Source organism: Neopsephotus bourkii, unplaced genomic scaffold (genome assembly GCF_033783945.1).
Source record: "Neopsephotus bourkii isolate Nb327-2 ecotype Australia unplaced genomic scaffold, CSIRO-AGI_Nbou_v1 NB_272, whole genome shotgun sequence".
Lineage (NCBI taxonomy): Eukaryota > Metazoa > Chordata > Aves > Psittaciformes > Psittacidae > Neopsephotus > Neopsephotus bourkii.
In genome coordinates this window covers 1,219,124-1,242,438 of record NW_026900781.1, presented here as the reverse complement: position 1 = coordinate 1,242,438, position 23,315 = coordinate 1,219,124, and the positions used below count along the sequence as shown (strand labels likewise).

Here is a 23,315-nt window from a genome sequence, read left to right as displayed (position 1 = left end):
GAAAGGAGACAATTAAGTTTTTTAAGAAGGATTCTAAGTGGTAGGCTTATAGGAGATAAACTTCCAGTATTTGAGGTCATTTCTAACTCAGAAAATTTGTGGATGAAAGCATTGTTACATGTTTGGTGTATCTATAACGTAATAGGCTAAGGAAAGCTATTGCCCAACAGCAATACCCTCCTAACTATATAAGCCCAGTAAATTAAAAACATCTCCATTTTATACTAGGCAACAGTTGCGGCACTTGGCACATCTGTGTACGCAACAAAACACCTCTGCAGTAGATGCACCAGGAGTGTTTTATGCGGTGAAACTCAAAAGCAGAGATGACCTACATGCAAGCTCGACTGCAACAGGCACCGCCCAATTTGCGCTGATGCCTTCGGACTTGTCTCGTCAGACATCCCGGTGCAAGGAACTTCCAACACCTACGGTGTTTTTACCACTCTGTGTTGCAAAACTAATTACATGTTAAAAAGGAAACAAACCTTAAAACAAAACCAAAACACCAAACTTGAACTTTGCTGGTAGACAAGCATTTTTCTTCACTTCATGAAATCGCACGACTTCAAGATCTCTGAAGATCAAACCCCCAACATCCTTATTTAGTTATTACCCTGCAGAACTACGATTTCTTTAGGAATAAAGGAATGGGGCTTAATGGTTCACCCTCTTCCCCTCCCTTCCATTGCTGCCTGTCCTGCCGGCGGCTCCAGGCGGAGCACTCACCTGCCCGCCCCGCCGCAGCCAGGGAGGCGGACGGTGGATCGCGGCTCGGAGCCGGAGCCGATGGCGGCCGCCGACCCGCCGGGCGCAGACCTCTCGCAGCTGGTGAGCCCGGCGGCGCGGAGCGGGGGCCGGGGCTGGGGCGCCGTTTGCTGTGGGGCTCCGTCTGGGTGGGCGTCTGCCCGGGACCGGGGCCGCCTCGCCTGCGAGTCCTCCCAGACAGGCGAGCGGAGAAGGGCAGGAAGCCGGCGGAGAGGGGCGGGAGGACGCGCGTCCGGGGCAGCCGCCTCGGGGCCGCTGCATTCTGTGTTTCTCTTTTTCACCCGCAGGCGGAAAACCTGCTGTATCAGCTGCAGGAGAATTTCCAAGCTCTGACTGAAAAGATAACGCTGAGAAATATCCTTTCGGGCCGGGTTACTTAGCCCTGCGGGACGGGTTTCATGCTCCTGCGGCTGCGGCTCCCCCGCTGAACCGGGCCTGGTACTCCCCCTGCGCGCTGATGTGAGAAGGAGCTTTGCCTTTTAATGTCCGGGCGAGCTTTTTTTCCCTACCCATCAAATTAAAATGTAATAATTGATGTTGCCAAGTACTATGATGTAAAGACAGACGAACTGCCCCCAAAGCCCGTTTTTTCCCTTTACGCTTAGTAGACCCTGAAGACCTCCTGAGCACAGGAAGATGAGCCCTGAAAAGGAGAAAATCATACCTGAAAGCACTCTGAGCTTGCTCATTAGATGTACTTGCAGAAAATACCTCTGCTTTCTGAAATGGGGAATTTATTACATTTCCCATTTTTCCTGAAACTCAACCTTTCAGGAAGTGGCTGCTTTAGTGCAAGAAAATAATTATGTTTTATATGATCAGAATATCTAGTGGAAGGTGGATTGGAACTGTATTGCCTTTAAGGTCCTTTCCAACCCAAACCATTCTATGATTTATGAACATGAGCATAATGTTTTATGTAATCAGAATATGAGCAGCACTCATACTCTGTGTAGGCTGGCTGCATGGAATCACCTAAAACAGTTCCTCATAAAGAAAGCAATCTCTTACACAGAAAATACTCCAGCTCGCTCCTGGGAATGAATACAGGAAGGCATTTGAAAAGAGGAACATAAAAGCTTATCTCTTACCTGTTGCAAGAGGAAGTGGGCATACAACCTTGCCCATGCTTCATCTTGCATTAAACGTAAGTGGCTGAAATATGTGGAAGCAAGCTGCTTGTTTTTCTCACAGAAAAAAAAAAAAAACAACACAAAATATACCTTATTCTAGGTTTATAAAAAGTTATCTTTAACATTTTACTGGAAGAAATGGGTGAGCGCATTGATGACCTTGAGAAGCATGTTGCTGACCTGATGACAGAGGCTGGGATAGAAAACACCGATGAAGGGGTAAGAGTAATGTAACTTATTTTTTACTGTGTTTTACATATTTCCACTTAGTTCTGAACTATGAGTAGCTCACAGCATGAAAATACTGTTTATTAATCGTACCTTTTATTTACTTGGATTTTAAAGTATACTGCAATTAAAAAAAAAAAACACAAACCAAAAAAGAAACCCCACAAAACCCAAAATTGTAAGTATTTTGGATTTCGTTTTGCCAAGAGCAAAGAATGCTACTAGATTTTCAAAAGCAAAACTAGCTTGCTGCATCTCTTCCAGCTGAGTGCCATATACATGGGGTAGTGCATACTAATCCCAAATACAAAACTGAGGCTGTACATCTGGAATAAAATGTGTTGCTTAAAGCACTCCTGCCCACCATTCCTGGCCCTCAAGTAAGCTAACCTAGCTGAGGATTCTCACTGGTATAAATTTATGTATCTTTGCTTTTAAACCCACTTCAGCTTCCCAGCGTGGCTCAGAGAACACCACTTAAATACATTCACCCCAAACACAGCAGTAGTTTGTTCTTGCAGCAGCTAAGATGTGGGGTGGAAGAAGCAAGGATAACTTCAGTGGTATTCCCAGATAGTCTGTAATACAAGTTCAGGATTGCGTGCTGGATTTTATATCACTGTCTGCTGCAAATTTCTACATTTGTTGTAATGTAATCCACTCACTCCCTGATGGATGTCTTGGCGTGCTTAGTATTTACAAGACAGTATTGCTTCCGTGTTCTGTGGGCGCCAGGAAGGTCATGCCTGTTGCGGCATGCTTTCCTGATTCAAACTTGACATATCGGTTACTCTTTGTCATTTGGAGACTACTTACCCAGTCAAAAACAAGCATGTAAATCTACTAAAGTAATTTAAGCATCTGTTTGTTCTGATGCTTTTTTTTTGTGCTATAATTTTTAGAAATACAGAAAGCCAATCCTTGAAGATGCATTTAACTGTACAGAGATCTTCCTATTTTTATGCTGAATCACATTCATGAATAATTAAATCACTAACCTACTTACTGTTTCTTTGCAGCAATGAAATGGGATGTGATCAAGAAAGACAAAGAATAGCACCGCACTGGACTGAGGAGTTCACAATGAGTGCTGCTAGACATCAAAAATGTTAATGAAAACATGCTTGCATCATGTCATGATAGTTACCTCTTTAAAAAAAAAACATCAAACCTACTGTCCTGTAGAAAGCTTAGTTTATTCATCTAAATGGCACCCCGTATTTCCTGTCATAAAGAACAGTTAGTTTCAGGGAAGGCAAAAACACTATTTTGGATAGAAAACGATATCCTGTATACTGAACTTGTCCAGTCACCAACTTTTCCAATGTATGAAAATGTATTTCATTTATTTCAATAATATTAAAATTTCCTTTTTTTTGTTGCCTTTTTAAGTGTTCTCAGAGTAACAAGATGCTTCTATGACAAAACTTTTCCCATTGCATGTGCCATTTTGATGTTTCTTTAAATGTTTTACACTACATAATGTACCTTATTTGATGTTACTACAATGGTGTCTTTGCAAAACTTCAAAGGTCCCATGCATATAGCCTGTTCTGCACTAAAAGAAATGGCAGTATTTCCACAGATCAGTTGTACAGCTGTTTTCACAAGCTCACTCAAAGCTGTGCACACCTGTGCAGGTAACATCATCTAGGTATGCATATTATGACAATTTAATTTATTTAACATCAGACATTTTGATGAAAAGCCTACTTTAAAGGCTTTGACATAGATAAAGAATTCTAGTTACCAAATGTGTCCTGAACAGACATGGTAGAATCAAAGGAAATAGGAAATCTGCACTAACTTTAAGGTTCTTGTACACCAAAACATTGGCACTTTTTGCAGGAAAGCTTTTGTTTGAAATTTAACAGGAACCTCTTATAACAAATGTAGAAATTGAAAAAAAAGTAGAATAAAAAAATTGAAGAAATTAGAATAGAAATTGAAGAAAATAGAAATATATTACCTCAACAAATAAAGGATGTTTTTTAAACCTTCAGCAGGTGTTACTATGAAAGAGTTTTCATTAATACAAAGAACTCGTTCTCATTGGTGCTTTAATCGGTGTAGATTGGCTAGCAATGTCAAACTGGGGAGGAGGAGGGGAAGGATTAAATTCTTGAGGACAGGCTGAAGGAATGGGCCAACAGGAACCTCATGAAGTTCAAAGGCAAGTAGCAATCCTCCCCTCCAGGACAGGGTAAGCTTATGCTGAAGAGCAGTTGTGAGAGGCTGGCTGGCGTGCAGCAGGAAAGGAGTCTAGCAGACAAGCTGAACACGAATCAGCAGAGTGCCTTGGGCTGCAGCCACATGCTGGTCAGCATCAGCACAAGCAGAGCCAGCAGGACATTCCCCTCTGTTAACTCCTTTGAGACCATACCCAGAATATTGTGTTAGTTTGGGGGCTCCCCAGTTCAACATACATATTGTTATGGGGGGAATTTGAACAGACAGCCATCAAGATACGATGAAGTACAAAGCATACAAAAGTTTGAGAGAATGCCAGTAGTTCAGCCTTAAAAAAGGCTGTAGCTTCTTGCTGGCAACAACTACCCTATGGTAGAGCACAGAGAACAGTTAAGACTCTCGTTGGAGGTGTTTTACAGACACAAGTGGGAATGCAGAAAATTCCAGCTAGATGCAAGGGACGCTTTTTTTCAAGTACAGAGGTGCTCCAGCTGCAGAACATGCTTTTCAGAAAGACTGAGGAATCTCCACCCTTAGAGATATTAAAAACTGGACACAGTCCTGGACAACCTGATCAAGTGTGATTTACTTTGACTGGGAGCTGGATGGTCCCTTCCAACATAAATGATTTCATAATTAATAGCAACTATAAATCAGATTAACTTAAAACAGAAATTGGGAACCTGTATTTTACTTCCTCAGCTTAGTCTAAATCCTCTAAAAAATGAACTTTACAGTAAAAAAAAAAACCCCAAACAAACAAATCCATATTGAGCTTTGTCTTGTGACCTGTGCTTTTGGTCCAGTTTCTATCTCCTTTCTGCACAGTCTGGCTTGTTTTTTTTCTTCATCCCACAAATATGCATGTATCAGTTAGAAAAACAACACTGGCTCCATTACCACAAAAACTAAAGTGGTCAAAAATGCAAATTTTAAAAGACATGCCACAGTGTAATCAAATCCAAGTCTCATGGGTATATATGCATTTTAGTATACCATCAGTCAAACCAGAGGTCAAATAAGAAAAAGCACAGCTCATCCTTACTTCAGCTGTTGACTATGCAGCCAGCTCCAGAACTGCAATTACCCTTCGGCACTGTAGAATCTACTAAATACTTCAAAATTACTACCATATGCATAATTATCATGAAGAAGTCCATCACCACAGATCAATTTCGTTGATTGGGGCACATGCGTGGACGCAAAGTCATGGAAGATGTTTTCTCTGAGGTTTTTTTCCTCTGAGCTAAATATTAATAAATACATCTTAGTGGTTTAGTCTATTTTTAGTGGATACAGAAGACCAAGATACTATGCAAGAACATTCCAACAGAAGTGATGAGCTTTCATCTTCAAAATTATGACTTTGCATCCAATTAAATTTGTTTTGTTTCTCAAATTTAATTATCTAAAGAAAATTAAGGTGAATAAGTGGAATTCACTTTATTTTTTTATAAAAAGTTGTAGTATAGTTTTATCATCTATTTATGTAACAAAAAAAAACCAAAACCAGTTGAAATCATTTTCTGCAAACAAGCCTTTTAGGTACAAAAATACATAATGCCAGAAGGACACCACAGAGTTAAGCTTTAAAAAAAAAAAAAGGAAAAGCCAACCCAAAATTAATCTACAGCAAGTACTACTGCATTCAGACAGATCCAGGCTTCACATCTTCTCCTTTTCCAAATGGAATTCAAAATTTTTAAATAATTCAAAATATGCTCAAAGTTGAAGAAGTTGTAGGTTTGCTTTTTTTTAATATATATATATATGTACACACATACACAAGAATAAACTTAAGTGGATGTAGGGTTTAGAAAAAAGGCAGCCCCAAAGAAACCTCAGTATCTGTACTTAGTGGAATAATCTTTTGGCGATACCACCAAACCTCGACCTTTGCGGGCTCCTCTATAAACAGTTTCTATAATGTCAATCATCTCTTGCTTGTCTTCCATTGCCCAGTTGATCTTGTTGTTATTACCTGTACCTAAATCAATCATGATGTGTTTGTTCCTTTAGAGGAAGAAAAAAAAAAAAAAGGCAAGTTAATATTGTATTATAATTCAGACAGAAACTTTCTATCACCCACAAGAACACTTTGTAGGATTCAGATGAAGCCCTTATAACATAAACGAGCTTGCAAAATCATCTCAAAGAAAGAGCTGCCACTCCTGCCACTCAAATTGACTATTTGTAAAACTAGAATAATGACTGCAAACATGCCCCCAAGATTGCTACCCAGTGCAATTATGCTTTAGCATATTCCTCATTGCCTGTATTTATTACTCACTACTGTCTAATATCAAAGAGTTTTACACTTGTCAGGTGTACATTATGGCTCATCAATGTAGATACTTTAGCACCAAAAACAACTTAATGCTTTGGGTATATCTTTAAAGCAAGTTTGACATGCTTGACTGCCATATTACTGCAGTATTCTATACAGGGGAGCTTCAGACTTAAAACTCAAAATAATGGATAACAAAACCAGCTTTCACTATCAATAATTTGTACTCTACCATTAAAACACTGTTACTAAGCTAACTGAAAAACAAGCCATTTTCCTATTTAATTTTCTTACTCTCTTTGTAGAGCAATGAAAATATAAACATCAGTATACTAATATGCATTTAGAAATTATTTACTGCAAAACTGAATTTGACACACCAAAAATTTAACTGAGTTACATTCTAGAACCATCATGTACCTGAAGAAAAACATGACGGTACAGGGATCATACAACTCGTACATCTTGTTGAAGTCTGGTACTTCAGTGATATCCACAAGATAAATAACAGCAAAGTTTTTTACCTAAACAGAAGACAGGAAATATGAAAGTATTATACAACCAAGCTTTTGATTATTTTTACTACCAATTAAAAGACAAACTTTCATTACTGCACCTTATTTTTCCAAAATTATTAAGTCATAAAATCACAGTAAACAGAAGACTTGCCATTACTTTGAACCACAGCCACCAATTAACATAAAAAATATTCTTAAATATAGCCAAGATGTTCATTTCACATCCATCATTAACTGAAAAGATACTATGCTAAATCAGTATCCAGAGAAACAAATGCCCTTTTTATATATAACAGAGACCTTGCAGTGACATGCGCAGCTCTAAACAAGTAGAATAACTGCTTTGTGCAAGCCAAGCTGGCACATGTTGCCTCTGTCATTAGCTGCTTATAGACTTCAGAAAATTAATGATCTAAAATGCCCTAGTGCCCACCTTCGAGCATTGTTCTCCTCTAAACCGTTTGATTTGTTTAACAAGACTCTTAGAGTGAAAATAAAACTGATAAATTTAATAATAAAACCTAACAGCTTTTTTGAGGTGTAAAGCTAGAAACAGAGCTTAAAAATGTAATTAATAATGAATAAAAGATCTTGATGAGAACCTATTCTCTGGGCAATTCTGGTAAAACAGGCTTTTGTTTTGCAGTTACTGAGTAAACATACAAGAATCCCTCCCCTTTAATGTCATAGTTAAAGTCTTAATTCCAGAAACAAAACTGTGTCACATTTTTGTTTCTTAAATGTAGAATATTTGACCTGAAGTGGAAGTAGGGGAAGTTTTCGTTTCTAAACTTGGCTCATACATGTACAGTAGAAATTAACACACATATTAAAATATAAGTCAGTAGGCATCTAAAATTGCACAAGCATTTAACTGTACGGTGTATTACCAAATGCTCGTGCATTATACCATCACTGCACAACTTTGTTTACCCTGTCCTTACTTGCATGCAAATACAATTTCAGTCCTTTCAATCTCAATATGCAAAATTACTATCCTGAAATTAACACATGTGATCTAAGATTTATGACAAACTTACTGTTTGTCATAGTACTTCCCACTTGTTAATTATGCCATCCAATGTCTGAAAATGCTACGATGAGCTTAACTTCTGCTTAGGCAAAGATGTCTTATTTTAGTCCACAAAACAGGATTAGGCTGCACCAGAAAAATCTTATATATGGTATACCCTATACATGAACATCCTATCAGGTACTTTAACTGAGAAAGTATGGACATGTTTAGTTACAAAAAAGCCCTGAACAAACAAACCGCCCAGAAGCATCAGTAAATAATTTTTTATGGACTTCTGCTTCAAGAGAGTTGGTAAATTATAAAAAAATCATCACACTTCAGTATGTATTACTAGCAAGGAAAATTTCTTCTGATGTGAAACAGCATTAAAATAGTTCTTTTATGCTTTTTCTATGCTTTTATGGAGCCAGTTACAACCCTAGACTCTGTCAATCCAATGAAAATATCCCATTTAAGCCATGTTCCAAAACAGGCAAGAGGAAAAGCCTTGAAAATCTGATTTAGTCATAATAACAACACCCTCTGAAGCGATCATTCATGCCCATTAAAGTTTTATATGAAAGATTTCTAAGAAATGTAATGGAATGTTTGGAGTCAACAATTTAGCTGAGAAGTGACTGAAGTTACTCCCTGGTTAGCCTTAGGAGGCAAAAGATAACTGTGCGTGGGTTGTTTGCTGTTGTAATGTAGGATTTTTTAAAGCCAAAACCTGAAGAGCCATTTTCATTTTCTCCTATCATTTTTTCTTCCATCCTGCTGGCATTTTCAGCAACAGTAGCCCAGCTCTGCCATGTGGGGAAATTTCTACAACACATTCAGCAATTCTGACAAACTACACAATCTTTGAACAATTATTTAATTTGGAGATCAGAAAATAATTTTCAGTTAAACTAAGCATTAATACAACATTCTTAGGACCTGCTCTGTTCACTGAAAGTTTAGTCCAAGGTGATTATATGTTGCACCAGAAGGCCACTACAAAAGCACTGCTAAACTGAAAGATTACTTCCAAGAACTATGTACTCCACACAGCACTGGAACAACAAAACTTTTAAAGTTAATTTTACATTATTATACATTTAATTTAGTTGAGCTGTTGCAGAATCAGAAATGCTTGTCACCAGCAATGAACACTACCAGCCTAAGAATTTAGAAAAGAGAACTAGACTATTCAAGTCTAAGATACTACGTGAGTTACTCAAAAGGACTGCATCCCTCAAATCACCTCTGCCCAGCACGTACACAAGTTACCACCAAGTATCTCAGACATTAACTGAATCTTCTTTCTCTCCTACCTCCTTTTATAGAAGTGAAACTGGTGACAGTTGCCTACTCAAAAAGCTTGTATGAAATCTAAGCAGACCTCAAAGCTCGATACAGACTCTCAAATTTAAATTTGGAACTTTTAAAATTTGCTCTGCTCTTTCCCCCTTGCTGGCTTAATTCCCTATCTGACAAGATTAAACACAAGAATGTGCTTTGTTGAGTTTGGACACTGGCTGCCAAGGTTGCCTGTGATATGGGTCTTGCCATGCAACACTCCAATATATGTAGCTGCAGGAGGCTGGGATTCAGGCCTAAGAATGAACTAGATAAAAACATGGCTAAGAGGCTAAATACAGAAAGGTAACGCAGAAGCACTGCAGTGACCCTAGTGACGTCACCATGCCAGACAGGGTAGACTTGTTACCAAGAGGTACTTTATTTCAGCACAAGACAAGCCCTGCAGAACTACTCATGTGTCTTTGCATAGTATTGACCAGTTCTACAGCCTGAAGACACATTTACTGTCTCAGACACATCAGAGCCAAGATACAGAATCACAGCAGTATAGAGCAGTATCTATACAGCTTCACAGCAGTATAGAGCAGTATCCCAGCTGGCTTCATATACAGCTCTGATTCACAAGGCTTTACTTTAGGCTTCATTTTAAACAAAGCAATTTTACGTATTTATGGATTCAGGCTTGCATGTATGTTGGATCTATATGTGAACTAGTAAGTCTGTAAAGACAAACCAAAGCTTAACCTCTCCCCATCCTTTGGGACGTGAATCTATTTCCCAGATAGGGTTGTCAGTTCAAAAAACTACATTCTTACACAGAATAAGCTTGCTATTGTTTCAAGGCAGTGGCTGCTAAGAGGTTCTGAGTTATAACTATGGATATACTATGGAGGCCTCAGAACAAGAATTAAATACAACTTGGAGCAAGCAAACCGCACTAAATAAAAGCAGTTGCAGTTGTAGCAATTGAGACTATATTAACATTGTTAACATAAACCAAAAATTTACTGCTCAGAAAATATGCAACAGATCTTCTGGCATTTTAGAAGTCAAATACATTATAACACAAACTCATTCTGAAAGTACTTAACCTTGTAAAATACAGTGTATCTATAGGATTCTTAACATCAGATACAGATTCTTTAGTCTGATCTTGATAAAGACCACACACTTAGATGGTAAATAGGAAACACAGACGTAGAAAAAAAATTATACACCAGATTAACTAAATCTCACTTTTCCTCCAAAGTTTTCCCTCCTGACTTTCTTCATTAGGAATGCCATTCAAAAAAGAACTCGTGCATTCCTACAACATGAGATTATTACAGCAATATTCGATCAATGACTAGGAAGAATGGCAACAATAATGAAGTTTCCTTAAATTTCTGTTAGGGGTAAGTAATACTTTGTTGTTGTTGTTGTTAAGATTTGGCTCCTATTAGAAGCAAATTTCACAAGCATAACATTACCTTATGGCCCAAAGTATATACACCAAATACCTACGCAAATCTGAGACAAGATTCTATTTTCTCATCTTGCTAACCAGTTTTCAGACAATTTTTTTTTATGTTTATATGTCTTTATGGACAAGCAAATCAAAGGGGGGAAAGAAAAAGGTACAAAAACTGAGATTAGCCTTTGCAACAAAACATTCAAGTTGAAGGCGTCTAGCAGACTTGCATTACTGAACTGAAAGAGGCTGCAAACACAGTACAAACTTAAGAATCTGTACTGTACATATCTATTTGATTTTTTTCTTGCTGATTTTGCTGTAAGTTTAGGTGACAAATTTCCTGGGGAAAAGGGAAAGGCATTATACACCTGAGAAAAATGCTTACAGCTAATAATTTTGAAAACTACAGACATAAGTAAATGGATCAACTTTAATTATAAGCACCAGTAACTCTAATACCAATATGCTTTTTTTTATAGCTTCCTCCTCCCTGCCCCCCTTCTTTTCCTCTCTCTTTTTGTTCATGTAACCTTAGCAGAAAGGCAGAGGCACAACTAATGTCTGAGCAAAAGCCACAGCTATTCACGCTTCTGATTACAGTTAAATAAAAGCAGAACATTTGAACAATCTTCCCTAAACCCACAGTGACCCAATGCAACCTATTGGTTAAAGTAAGCTGGTTTCACAAGAGGTTATCCGATTTACAGTATTCAGTCCTAGATAAACCATGAGTTTAAAACATTACCTAAAAAAAAGTGGTATTAAAGTAATTTAGCAGCCAAAGCCCTGTGTTTCAGGGGACAGGGTTTTATAATTGTGAGCTTTCTTTAAAAAAAAAGAAAAAAAAAGGTACGTTTTTAAAAAAGGTGTTCAGAGGAATTTTCTGAAACTTAATTCCTAGCTTTCTGGTTGCAACCCTGACAAAGCAAAAATCTAACATCTTATAATTGTCATTTGTTTTGACACTGAGTGAAACCTAGCTTCTTTTTCATTTAACACAGGAGGTGGAACAGAACATTCAACTCTAAGTGGAGTACATTTCAGTGAAAATAAACCTTTTTGTATTTTCATACAGTGTTCTAGTTTCCCTTCTCCAAAGAGGATTCAGACTGAAAAATTACCATTTTCCTACTGTAAAGTACAGATAAATATTACTGCTACCCCAAAATACACTGCAGATTGAAAGAATATTGCACCATGGTAACAAATGTAAAATATGGCTACACTTTCTTCAAATGTAGCATGCAGTTACAGCATGTTAACATTCTGTATTATTCTCTAGTACAAACACCTGTACAATTGGAACTTTTACTCACTCTTTAAAACAGCAGAGATCCAAACATGGCTTGTAAGCAAGAAGATGAGGAAGGATCTCCCCCTTTAATTTGCCATTTCTGCAGAGGGAGATTTTTAGATAAGAAGTTATATTGTTCTTTCTTCCCCCAGTCACCCCTAACTGCCAGTATGTCTGCTGAATTGCCAAGTAACCTGCCAAGATACTTACAGTACCTGAGCATAAGACACTCCCAACACATGAAACACAAAACTAAATCAAACCATGTCACAACTCCTTACTGTAATCCATCTTAACAGTTAGCTATAGGTTTAGATCTTTCATAGTAGGGGATTTCGAGACAGATGTTCATTTATTTAAAAACAGCACTAAACCAGGAAGGAGTACACCACAAAAATAACTGGATATCAAGTTATGCAGTATGCACACAATTTTACATGAAGATAGTCAACTCCTTTTCCTATCCAAGTTACTGGCTTTTTTTCATCATTTTCTGTGTGACCCAGTTAAAGAACAGCTATCAATTTCCTACATCTATTACTATGCAAAACCTTTACCAAATACATGAAAAGGTAAACTATAGCTAATTCTACATGTTAATAGTTCAAGTTTGCTTCAAGATCTACCTTCCCTATGTGGGTGATCAGCTTTCAGCAGGCATTTGGTTTCAATCTGAAAACAGATTCAGACTTCGGCTCCTAAAATTTAATTCAACCTATGCAACTCAATGGAATGCCATCTGTCTCCATGAATACTATCACTGACAGATTAATCGACATCTTCCTGTGCATTTTTGGATGCCACAATTTTTAAGAGTCAAAATGAAAGTAACTTTTCACGTTGTTTAAATGGAAATCAGAAGCTACTATACATTCTCATTGTAAAGTGAAAGTGCTGCATTATCTAGAACCACGGCAGTTCTGCTATCAAACACTTGTTTCTGCTTGAATGCTGACGTTCATTAAATGATGATTAACAGGCAATTTTAATTTCAGAATTTGCAACACTCATTTCCCCACAATACTACAAACACCAGAGTAGTCAATGACTTTAGGAGTCGCTCACAAAATCAATCAACCAGCTTTCTCGGTGCCTCCTAAAGCTGGAATACCTTTCCAGAAACTGAGTTATAACCTGCCTCAGGCTTTGTATAAACCCTTTGAAACACTGAAGCGCAGAAAACAATCGCCTTACGTTACAGCCCCAGTTTACCTTCTCAGCAATGCTGTACAAGACTTCGTCCATCTTCATGCAGGTCGGGTCCCAGTCATGCCCAAAGCGGATGACCACGACTCGGTCCTCTTCCGAGAGGATGGCCTGATCCACCTGCCAGCCATTGTGCAAGTGCGGCAACATGTACGACATCCTGCAGGACTAGCGGCGAGCCTGCGGGACAACAGCGACCGCCCGGGAGCTGACAGACCGGCTTGCCTTCGCACGGCACCCCCGCCACACTCCCACAGGCCTAACCCTCCATTCAGCGGCCGCACCACAGCAGTGCTGCCACCTCACTGGGCCCCTACGAGGCGTCGGCGGCCACCGGCGCCAGGGCCGAGTCCCCCCACCCCCATCCCTGCCCCCGGCCCGCCCCACTCCGCCGCACGCCGTACGCGCCGCACCCCTCGGGCTTCCTTCTCTCGGTGAAACGGGACGACGGAGCCACAACGTGAGAGAAAGCGGAAGTGACCGCATGCATTTCCTGCGGCCGGGCACGCTGGGAAAGGCGCTTTCGGGCCGGGGTTTCCGTCAGTGGGCGGGGCAGAGCGCGTCGAAGGGGCGGGGGAGGCCGCTTGGACCGGACCAAGTGTGGTGTCGGGCGGGGGGGTGGTAGAACGGCTCGGACCACCAAATAGTCAGTACTTGAACACACTGGTAAATGTTTCAGTTGAAGTCATAGGCAGCGAAACGTGGACATTTGAACGTTAGGTTACAGACTGAGCTGACTATTAAGATTGGGCATCCCAGGCCGATTATTGCTTTCTGGAGAGCTTGTATGTTATTCTGTGCTGTTATTCTTTACTGTGAGGGTGCCGAAGCGCTGGCACAGATTGCCCGGAGAAGCTGTGGCTGCCCCATGCCTGACAATGTTCAAGGCCAGGTTGGACCGGGCTTGGAGCAACCTGTTCTACTGTGAGGTGTCCCTGCCCATGGCAGGGGGTAGAAGAACTTAAGGGTCCTTTCCAACCCAAACCATTCTATGACTCTACAATTCTAATCTCCACCATGCAGGGGCAGGGCGGATGTGCCCCTTTGGGATCCGGAACTGTGAGCTGCCCGCTCCGCCGGCTGCGCTTCAGTCGAGCTGCGTCAGGGACACCAGAAAGTAAGAAACAAGCCCCGGTTAATTCTGCGGTGGTTACTTAGGTAATTTACTTTCTTATATGGAGAAGTTAGTGGGATGGATTTATTCTGGATAACGTATGCTATTGGATGCAACTTGAAACAGCTAGGGAAAATTGCATAGGTTTATTTCATAGAATCACAGAGTGGTTTGGGTTGGAAGGGACCCTAAAGCTTAATCCAGCTCCAACCGCGTGCCACGGGCAGCGACACCTTCCACTAGACCAGGTTGCTCATGTGATAACAGCAGTGCTAGTCAACAAATCTGCAAGTTAAGTGGTAAGTCACACTCAACAAAAGAAGTAAGGCCACTTCAGTTAGCACTGAAGTTAATACTTGAATGCAGTCCTTTATATTTGTCACTTGGCTCAATCCGAGTCATATTTTTCAAGTTTTCTCTGCCATTCAAGCACCAGAATTTAGTACACATACATTATATCAGTGTTACATATGATTATAGATGTACGCATACATGGAAGTATATAATCTTACGTAAATAGAAACTGAGGAGCAACAGCTTTAAAGAAGAGAGTTAGCAATACTGCAGATACTAGTCCAAAACCCAAATTGTCATATCCTTAACAGGTGTTACATTTAGCACACTGGACAAGACATCCATAACTGAGTAATGATGCTCAGAAGCAAAGCATTCAGTCTGTTAAAACCAATTCCCTTGATGTTTGGCCAGTCAAATTTGGCTTGTAAATGTATTCATCCCGCTATTGCTTCTCATGGACATCGCTGTCACAGGAGAAGTCTTGTGGATTACAGACAGAGGTACAAGACATACTCATGTAGTGCTGGAGGACGAACAGTAAGTGCTTCTCACACCAAGGTTGGTATCTGGAGAGCCCCCTTACCTCTAAAAGGTTCCTTTAAATGTTTTTAATTTACTGCTGTCAATAATTTTTTAAGATTGTACCTGGACTAGCAGAACTCCGGTTCTTGAACCTGAGACAAGGAGGCGCAAAAGCACAAAAAGTAATCAGTTCTAAGCAATGTTAAGTGTGATGGCTTTGTAATTGAAAATAACTGCGGTGCTTGAAGGTAGCTGACAGTTTCAGGTCCTTCAGACCTTAGTGCAAAAGGTGTCAGAAAAGCAGAATAGAAAAACAGGACCTGGGGATGGGGAGTATCTGGGACTAGCAGATGTCCAGGGTGGACACAGATAAACTGATAAGTAGAAGGACAGGATGATTGCTATGTTTGGTGTTAATAAAGCCATTAAGCTGGTGTAAACATCTACTGGGGAGTATCCTGGAGTAGCTGATGTCCAGGATGGGAGCAGTTAAACTAACCGTTAAGTAGAAGGGCAGGATGACTGCTATGTCTGTAATGTTAATTAAGCTTGTTGGGAAAAGTAAACGACCCTTAAAGACCACCACATTTTTGTATGCATGCGGGAAACTGTCTGGAAATGATGTAATATGCCCAGTAACTATATAAGGATGGCCTGCATGGCAATACGGGGACACACGTTAGGAGGAGCTATACCCCCGTGTCTCCCGGCGCCACAATAAATACCTGCTTGTCAACTTGAAACTCTAATGGTGAGTTTGTTCCTGGAGTTTTCTCCGAATCAACCCAAAGTTGCAGCCTGTTAGTGACTCATGTGAGCATCAAACACGGCAGAAATTGTGGTGAACTAGTATGTCTGTGCTAATGAAAGATCAGTTACGCTCAACTAGCCTGTTTCTAATGCACCATCTGGTTTGTTTAAGGCTAAAGCAGCTCTTCCTGCTGAGACAAGGGGGGGGCACAAAATTACAAAATGGAATATATAAACCTTTAGAATCAGTTTTAAGTAACGTTAAGTTTGATGGCTTTATAACAGTAGCAATGGAAAATTACTGAGGTGCCTTATATATAGAAAAAAAAACAGAGTACAGCTAGAGAACATACTGAGAATTCTTGTACAAGATAAATCGTTATAGTTGACGTAGTTTTAAGAAAAACAGTCTAGAAGGACAGGTTGCAAGGATAGGGAGTATCTGGGAATGGCAGGTGTCCAGCATGGGCTACGGTTAAACTAACTGATAAGTAGGAGGATAGGAGGATTATTATTTCTGTGGTGCTAACAAACCAATTAAGCTGGTATAAGCATCTACTGCGCATGCTTCAAAGGCTGCCAGAAGTGATGAAGATTGTTGGAAGAAGTAAACGACCCTCAGAGACCACCACCACAATTTTGTACGCATGCGGGGAATGCTCTGGGAAATAATGTAATCCATACATAACCTCATGAATATGTATGTATGCCCAGTGGCTAACAGAGACACACCTTAGGAGGAGCTATCCCCCATGTCTCCCGGTGCCGCAGTGAAGAATACCTGCTTGTCAGCTTGAAAACTTTGTTGTCAAGTTTGTTCCTGGAGTTTTCTCCAAATCACTGCACTGCACTGTGGCTTCCTCATGGATCACCTTGTCTGCTTGTGAAGTTTAGGAAGTGCTTCTAAAATTAATGTAGATCTAACTCTGACCTTCGTAAGTGATGTAGTGTAGTGGAGGAGTGGTGATGAAAGCAGATGGTGTAATACAGTGCTGCCTTATAGCGTAAGGTTTAGTTGATGTCCAGTCTAAGTAACTTGCTGCAGGAGCCTCAGGTTGTGATTATCAAGAAGCTGGACAACACTCACAGTATGACATCAGATCTTGTCTTTTATTCTGTGCATAATTCACTCTCTAATTTATCCTTGTAAGGTCATGTTGTGTAATACTGTAAAAGATAACGCAGATTACGGATGCGGAAATGTGCACAATTTTCACAAGCATATGTGGGTTCAGCATACTTCGGTTGGCAAGAAATAGATATATTTAAGAACACAGTATTCTTTTGCAATATGCTTGCACTATTCATCTCATTGCTTTTTTTGCTGCTGTTCAGAACCAGTGTTACCAGAGACACTGTTCAGGGTGAACTGCAGACCTGGCCTAACATGGAGGCCCTTTCTAGCCCATCTATAGCAGCAGATGGGAACTGGGGCAGAAATGCAGGTCAGGGCCAGGATAAAGAAGCGGTGTTGCTGGTGTTGAGGTTGTAAGCATTTAACAGCTGGAGTTGGGATAACACTGAGTCTGCTAAGGAAAAGGGAAAATACAATTTGTCAGAAACTGTCAATATGCACTGATACTTTTTGTTGCAGGTTTGAATTCTGGTTACTCCGTGAAGGCTTGTGTGAGAGGACTGATGCAGCAGAAAATCTCTGCCCAGCACTGTGTGCCCAGATTAAATCAGCACACTTGTGAAAAGTTATTCTGATTCTGTTAGAGCAGCGTCAGGTGTCCTGGACCCAAGTCTACAACACAGTATGTGATAGAGTCCTAAAGTGATTGGAGCACAGCAAACAGAATTGTAAGAAATTAAGTACAGCTGTGTTTAAGACATGCAGCAAATCTTCAGCTACCATTTTTTGTAGCTGTAAGGGCTACCTCTAATTAGGCATATGGCTATCTGTGGAGCTCCTGTCTTATTGCAGCATACAATACATTTGCTTGAGTACTGCGGAGAGGACTAGGCTCAAAACCATAGAGCAGGAGTAAAGTTCTAAACAACTCTGTAGGGGAAAAGTTATAGTATGAACAGCTCTGTTGTCAGTGGTACTTAACACATGTTCTTCCCCACTGGTTCAGCATGGAGGCATGGGTATGCTAAATTTTGCAAGAGGTAAGTTCAAGTACAGATCCAGGTGTTTAAAGCATTGAAGGGCAAGTAGTGTGGTAGCTGGCTCTTCATCATGCACATTTCTTAGGCTTAACCCATTCCTGACAGATGTTTGTCAGACCCAGCTGAGCCTCAGTGCCTCCCTACGCTATCTGCAGCTTCACCAAGTATCATCAATAGGCAAGAAATTTTGAGTAACTTTCTATCAGCCTTTGTTTCATACCACTGCTTATAGAAATGAATTTGGGAATAAGGCTGAGAAGCTACTAGATTTGTGTAAGATCAACACTGATTCAGGACTAAAATGAAACTGTTTGAGAAGAGCACCTTGTAGGACTGAGTTTAGATTGCATGGATGGGTATTCCTTGGTGTTATATTTTAAATCAGCAGTTAGTGAAAACACTGGGAAGTTGTCTAATGTACCACTAGTACCAAGGGACTGTGGATTTATTCTGTTCATTAAAAGCAATATTGAATTCCATTAGTTTCCTGTCTTACAGATGTGAATTCAAATTATCACTACAGCATCACTCCTTTAAGGGTGTTCTCCTAAACACAGGAATATTTCTTCTATTCCTCTGTTGCAGGTCATGGCAGAAGACTTGCCAGGCGTTTTGATTGTGGATATAGGGGGAACTCATGGTGTGCTAGAAAATCTTGCAGCGCTTTTGAAGAAACACTTTCACCTTATTACCATGAAGGAGTTTCTTGAAAACAAAAAGGAAATGAGCAAAAAAATCGAGTCTGTTTTTGTGTTTGAGTGCAGGCCAACTATTGACCGGGAGCTTCTAGAAAGCCTGCCTAATTTAAAAGTAATTGGAAACTCTGGGGTTGGAGTCGATCACTTAGACTTGAAAATGATTTATAACTTTGGCGTAAAAGTGACCAACACCCCACGTGCTGTGGCAGACCCAACAGCAGACATGGCAATGGCTTTGATGCTGGCCTCTGCCAGAAGACTAGTAGAAGGTAATGTTTTACATTTTCCTGGATCTTAGTTACTTCTTTGGTATATCTCACTTTCACTATGAAACAGATGATCTGCCCAAATCAATATTTGGGGTGCTTTTACAAGGAAAAAATATTCCGAGGATTCCATTTTCAGAGGGTTTGCTTTTTCTGTGTCCCACTTCTTTTTTTTAAGGCAATGGTGACAAGAGTAAATGAATTATGCACTTTAAAGTCACCTGTGATATCCTGTTTGGAATAATGTCTGAGGCTTGATTCTTCTCTGGGTGTTTACTGGGTGGGTTCCTTATAGCAGTAAAAACTGAATACAAATGACACCCAGATCAAATGTCACTGCTTCTCCATTTCCTGCAGGAACAAGGGTTAGGCGTTACAGGGAGGTGCAAAGCATTAATGGCCATGTCCCCAGCTCTAGAGCAGTAATTAGTATAACTGTTCATTTTTTTCCTGCTTCTGTGAAGAGTTGTTCTAAACCTATGGGTTGTATTTCCAGGAGAGCATCAGCACTATTATTGAAAGAGCTCATAATCCTTTTGACAAAGTTATTCCAAGCTGTACCACCGACATTAGTTTGTGTCCTCAAAGATAGGTCCTTTCCCCACATGACCTTGCTATGCAATGCCTTTCAGGGAAAGGAAGGTGTCAGTAGAGGCTATCACAAGAGGTTGCCTCTATCTTCAGGGACTCATAGTCCTTCTGGCACTGCTGCTTCCCCCCCTGAGCATGAAGTAACACCTCTTCCTCATTATGTTTTCTCATTATTGCAATTTGCTGGACCTCAAGTTCTGTATAGAAAAGCTTATTGAGATCCCTGGCTAAGCTGGAATTTGCAGCCTTCACATCTATTCAAACCAATAGGGCTGCTTTGGGTTGTGATAACAGGAGAGAATTGGTGAAATTTACCAAAGCCAAAAAAACACCCCAATGAAGTCAATGCTTGCAGGGTGCTAAGTGTCAAAGAAGGTATTTTTGAACTTCCATGAAAATACTCCAGCCACAGAAGAGTTCCTCCTAGCACAGTACTCATCACAGCACCCCTCCTGTGTTACTGATTCCAGCCCTGGCTGCAGGGAATGGCACCATTCAGGCCCTTCTATAAACTGGTCAGAATTAGCAAGGGTTTTTTGTAAGGGGTGTCCCACAGCCCCACTGCTGTGATGGTCAGAAACTGTCTTTCAAGCCTACGTTTATGATCGGTTTGTACCCATTTAGTATGTATTTACATTCAGGCTGCCAGATTGCAATTTCTCCAGACACGAAGTGTTTTGCTGTTGACTGGCTGGGTGTGGAAGTAACCAGAGCAACGCTTGGGATCATCGGGATGGGCAGCATTGGGTACAAAGTGGCTCAGAGAGCCAGAGCCTTCAACATGAAGATCCTGTATCATAATAGGAACCGGAGGTAAAAACATGTAGTTTCTGCACATAATTAGGCTGTAACAGAAGCCACAGCTCTGCTCTGTATCCCTGGTCTTCCTAGACACTTGTGATAGTTGTAAGCAGCATGAGAATTACCAGCATGCCACCACTTCCTCACTTTGGCTCCTTGCTTGGGAAGTAGCTCCCTTTGCCTCCTTCACTGACTCTTCCCTGGTTAGCTAATGGCAGTTTGGAACAGGGGAAGTGTAACCTTTCTGGAGATGTCCAAGCCAACCATGCCTTATGCCCTCATTGTGTCTCCTGTCCTGCTGGACTCCAGGATTCTGGCAAGATCCCTGGCCCACCCAGCCAGTCACCCACTCCTCAGCCCAGACAGATCACTCATCATATCAGAACAAACTGGCATAGATCCGTGAGAAGAGTGGGTTCTGACTGCATCCCCAACCTTCTATGCCTGATACTGCCTACATGCTTTGCACATATATCACTCCTTCAGTGTCCCACCACTCCTTTTAACTCACATCCTTCCCACATCCTCCCACCATCTATACCTTTCAATATCTTCCTTACCTTGGCCTAAACCCTCTTGTTCTCTATGCTGTTCTTTATTTCTCCTAGGGTTGATTGATTGTTAAAGCCAATTAGAAGTACTTGTGTCAGTTTGGGCGTGTGTGCATTTTTCCTTTAGGAGAAAGGAAGAGGAAGAGGCAGTTGGTGCCCACTACTGTGAGAAGATGGAAGACTTGCTGCAGCAATCTGACTTTGTTATGTTGGTTGTGAACCTGACTCCTGAGACTCACAAACTGATTGGGAAAAAGGAGCTGGGGCTGATGAAACCCACAGCTACACTAATAAACATCAGCCGAGGTAGGACAGTCTAAAAGCACTGTTTGTGACTGCACAGTTAAGGTTGTGTTTTTTCTGATTATATTGACATTCCCCCCTCCAACCCCAGTCTGTGGTATCTCTGTACTCTTTGAGTCATGAAGTAACTGTCAGTCTACAAATTAATGACTTTCCATAGATCAGATGCCAAGTGTTCAAAGGTCCTATAGAATTTATGGATACTCAGTAGCTGTTCTGCTATCTTAGCATTATACTAAAGACAGCGCTTTTTTTCATTGAGAATAACTGAAAGGTTTATCATCACTGATGATGAATGGGATACAAGGAAAAACATAATTTTCATTTGACACAGCTATGAAGAAAAGAAACCTCACATGTGACTACAGATCTGTTGGCACTGAACAAGCATATGAGAGAGATTATAGTTTCAGTAAAGAAAGCAGAGAGAAAAGAGTGGAAAGCTTGTCTATAATACAGGAAGTCAGTGTCTAAATGAGGAAGACACTGAAAGTGGTCACATCCCAGGAAAATCCTTATTAAGTGGACCATAATCATAGAATAATAGAATGGTTAGGGTTGGGAAGGACTTTAAGATCATCTAGTTCCAACCCCCCTGCCACAGGCAGGGATACCTCACAGTAGACCATGTTGCCCAAGGCTCTGTCCAACCTGGCCTTTAGCACTGCCAGGGATAGAGAAGACCACTTCTTTGTGCAGCCTGTTCCAGTGCCTCACCACCCTCACAGTAAAGAACTTCTTCCTTATATCTAACTGGATAATCCTTCTTTAATTAAAGATTAATAAATTAAATCTGTTTTGTTTGGTTAAGGGTTATTAGAAAAACATGCTTTCTAACAAGACAAAGATCCTGTACTTGTTTCTCACTAGACCGTTGAGATCTTTCTCCTCTTCCAGGTAAATACATGCTCATTAACTCATCATGCTAGCAAGATTTCATTTCAATATAGGTGCAGTTATTGATCAAGATGCATTGGTAGAAGCTCTCCAGAAGAAGATTATTAGGGCTGCTGCTCTGGACGTGACACACCCTGAGCCTCTGCCAAGGTAAATAAACCTGTTTTCAGTTCTATTAATCTGAAATGTTTCAAACTGTGTGCCAAAGGGTGCCAAATCTTGACCTCTATGGGGAGTCCCTCTCACTGTTTAAGGGCAAAACCTCAGCCTGTCTTACTGTTACAGATGACAAACTATTCATCTTTCCCCCGTCAGTTCTTTGCTAGCCTAACTGACAGGCAAGGCAACAATACCAATAGAAAGGTAGAAGAAATGGGTAGGCAAGCTTCCCACAGCTTTATGGGGTTCTTTTATGAGGGCTTGTAGCCCTTTTATGTCAACATGCCACTGCTGTTTCCTGATGTTCTGCTCTTAACAGCTAGCATGGGATAGCTGCCGAGTAAATTCCCTGTGTAACGCATTCTGTTGTTTCTGTTTCTTGCAGAGATCATCCATTATTAAAATTAAATAACATCATCATAACCCCTCACATTGGAACCGCAACAGTCCAAGCTATCCGTATGATGGCAGAAGAAGCAATAGCAAATATGCTGGCTGTTCTCAATGGCCAACCCATTCCAAGTGAAGTGTTTCCCAAATGATCTTTGACAGATGATATTGCTAAATCTCATATGTATGGGAAAGCACTATATCTTACAGTACCACTTTTAAATTACTGCAAAGCTGTCATCTCACTAGACTTGATCTGTACTGTTATTTACAGTTCTGAAAAATAAAGTGGAAGTAATAAAAGGGATTTGTTTGAAGATTTTAAACTGAGCAGTTATGCACTTTGATGTCTTCAGTTTGTTATTTCAGTGAATACCTGTGTTCTAGTACTTGCTGCTACATAATGATAAGCAAGTACATCAAGTAGTTTGTGTAACACTCTCAAATACATTAAGGGTGAATTA

General features: G+C 40.5%; 4 protein-coding genes across 10 annotated transcripts in view; 2 read left to right on the top strand and 2 right to left on the bottom strand.

The window, feature by feature from the left end:
- SLC66A2 (solute carrier family 66 member 2) overlaps nt 1-2,119 on the bottom strand; it is a 74,951-nt gene extending 72,832 nt beyond the window's left edge. For all 3 annotated transcript variants that reach the window (XM_061346354.1, XM_061346356.1, XM_061346357.1), the window contains exons 1-3: nt 2,025-2,119; nt 1,050-1,115; nt 730-828 (exon numbers count right to left, since the gene is read on the bottom strand). The gene's annotated coding sequence lies outside the window, so the exon portion shown is untranslated. The remainder of the gene's footprint in view (nt 1-729; nt 829-1,049; nt 1,116-2,024) is intronic.
- Nucleotides 675-3,154, top strand: HSBP1L1 (heat shock factor binding protein 1 like 1). The gene is made up of 4 exons (XM_061346248.1): nt 675-831; nt 1,056-1,115; nt 2,025-2,120; nt 3,149-3,154. Exons 1-4 carry the CDS (start codon nt 790-792, stop codon nt 3,152-3,154), a joined length of 204 nt encoding a protein of 67 aa, XP_061202232.1. The 5' UTR covers nt 675-789.
- A 2,131-nt stretch (nt 3,155-5,285) lies between these two features.
- TXNL4A (thioredoxin like 4A) lies at nt 5,286-13,952 on the bottom strand. 2 transcript variants are annotated; one of them, XM_061346358.1, is made up of 4 exons: nt 13,811-13,952; nt 13,404-13,577; nt 7,027-7,130; nt 5,286-6,332 (listed from the first exon to the last, which is right to left on the bottom strand). In XM_061346358.1, exons 2-4 carry the CDS (start codon nt 13,554-13,556, stop codon nt 6,161-6,163), a joined length of 429 nt encoding a protein of 142 aa, XP_061202342.1. In that variant the 5' UTR covers nt 13,557-13,577; nt 13,811-13,952; the 3' UTR covers nt 5,286-6,160. The 2 variants fall into 2 exon arrangements, with proteins under 2 accessions (XP_061202342.1, XP_061202343.1); XM_061346359.1 differs by lacking the exon at nt 13,811-13,952 and adding an exon at nt 12,214-12,291 and having other exon boundaries at nt 13,404-13,541.
- Nucleotides 13,953-14,415: 463 nt separating this feature from the next.
- Nucleotides 14,416-23,181, top strand: LOC133208474 (probable 2-ketogluconate reductase). Of its 4 annotated transcripts, none has more exons than XM_061346350.1 (6): nt 14,416-14,514; nt 18,781-19,162; nt 20,392-20,563; nt 21,230-21,408; nt 22,356-22,452; nt 22,847-23,181. In XM_061346350.1, the coding sequence occupies exons 2-6, from the start codon at nt 18,784-18,786 to the stop codon at nt 23,001-23,003; spliced, it is 984 nt and encodes a 327-aa protein (XP_061202334.1). In that variant the 5' UTR covers nt 14,416-14,514; nt 18,781-18,783; the 3' UTR covers nt 23,004-23,181. The 4 variants fall into 4 exon arrangements, with proteins under 4 accessions (XP_061202334.1, XP_061202332.1, XP_061202335.1 ...); XM_061346348.1 differs by lacking the exon at nt 14,416-14,514 and adding an exon at nt 15,086-15,366; XM_061346349.1 differs by lacking the exon at nt 14,416-14,514 and adding an exon at nt 17,675-17,883.
- Nucleotides 23,182-23,315: the final 134 nt, after the last annotated feature.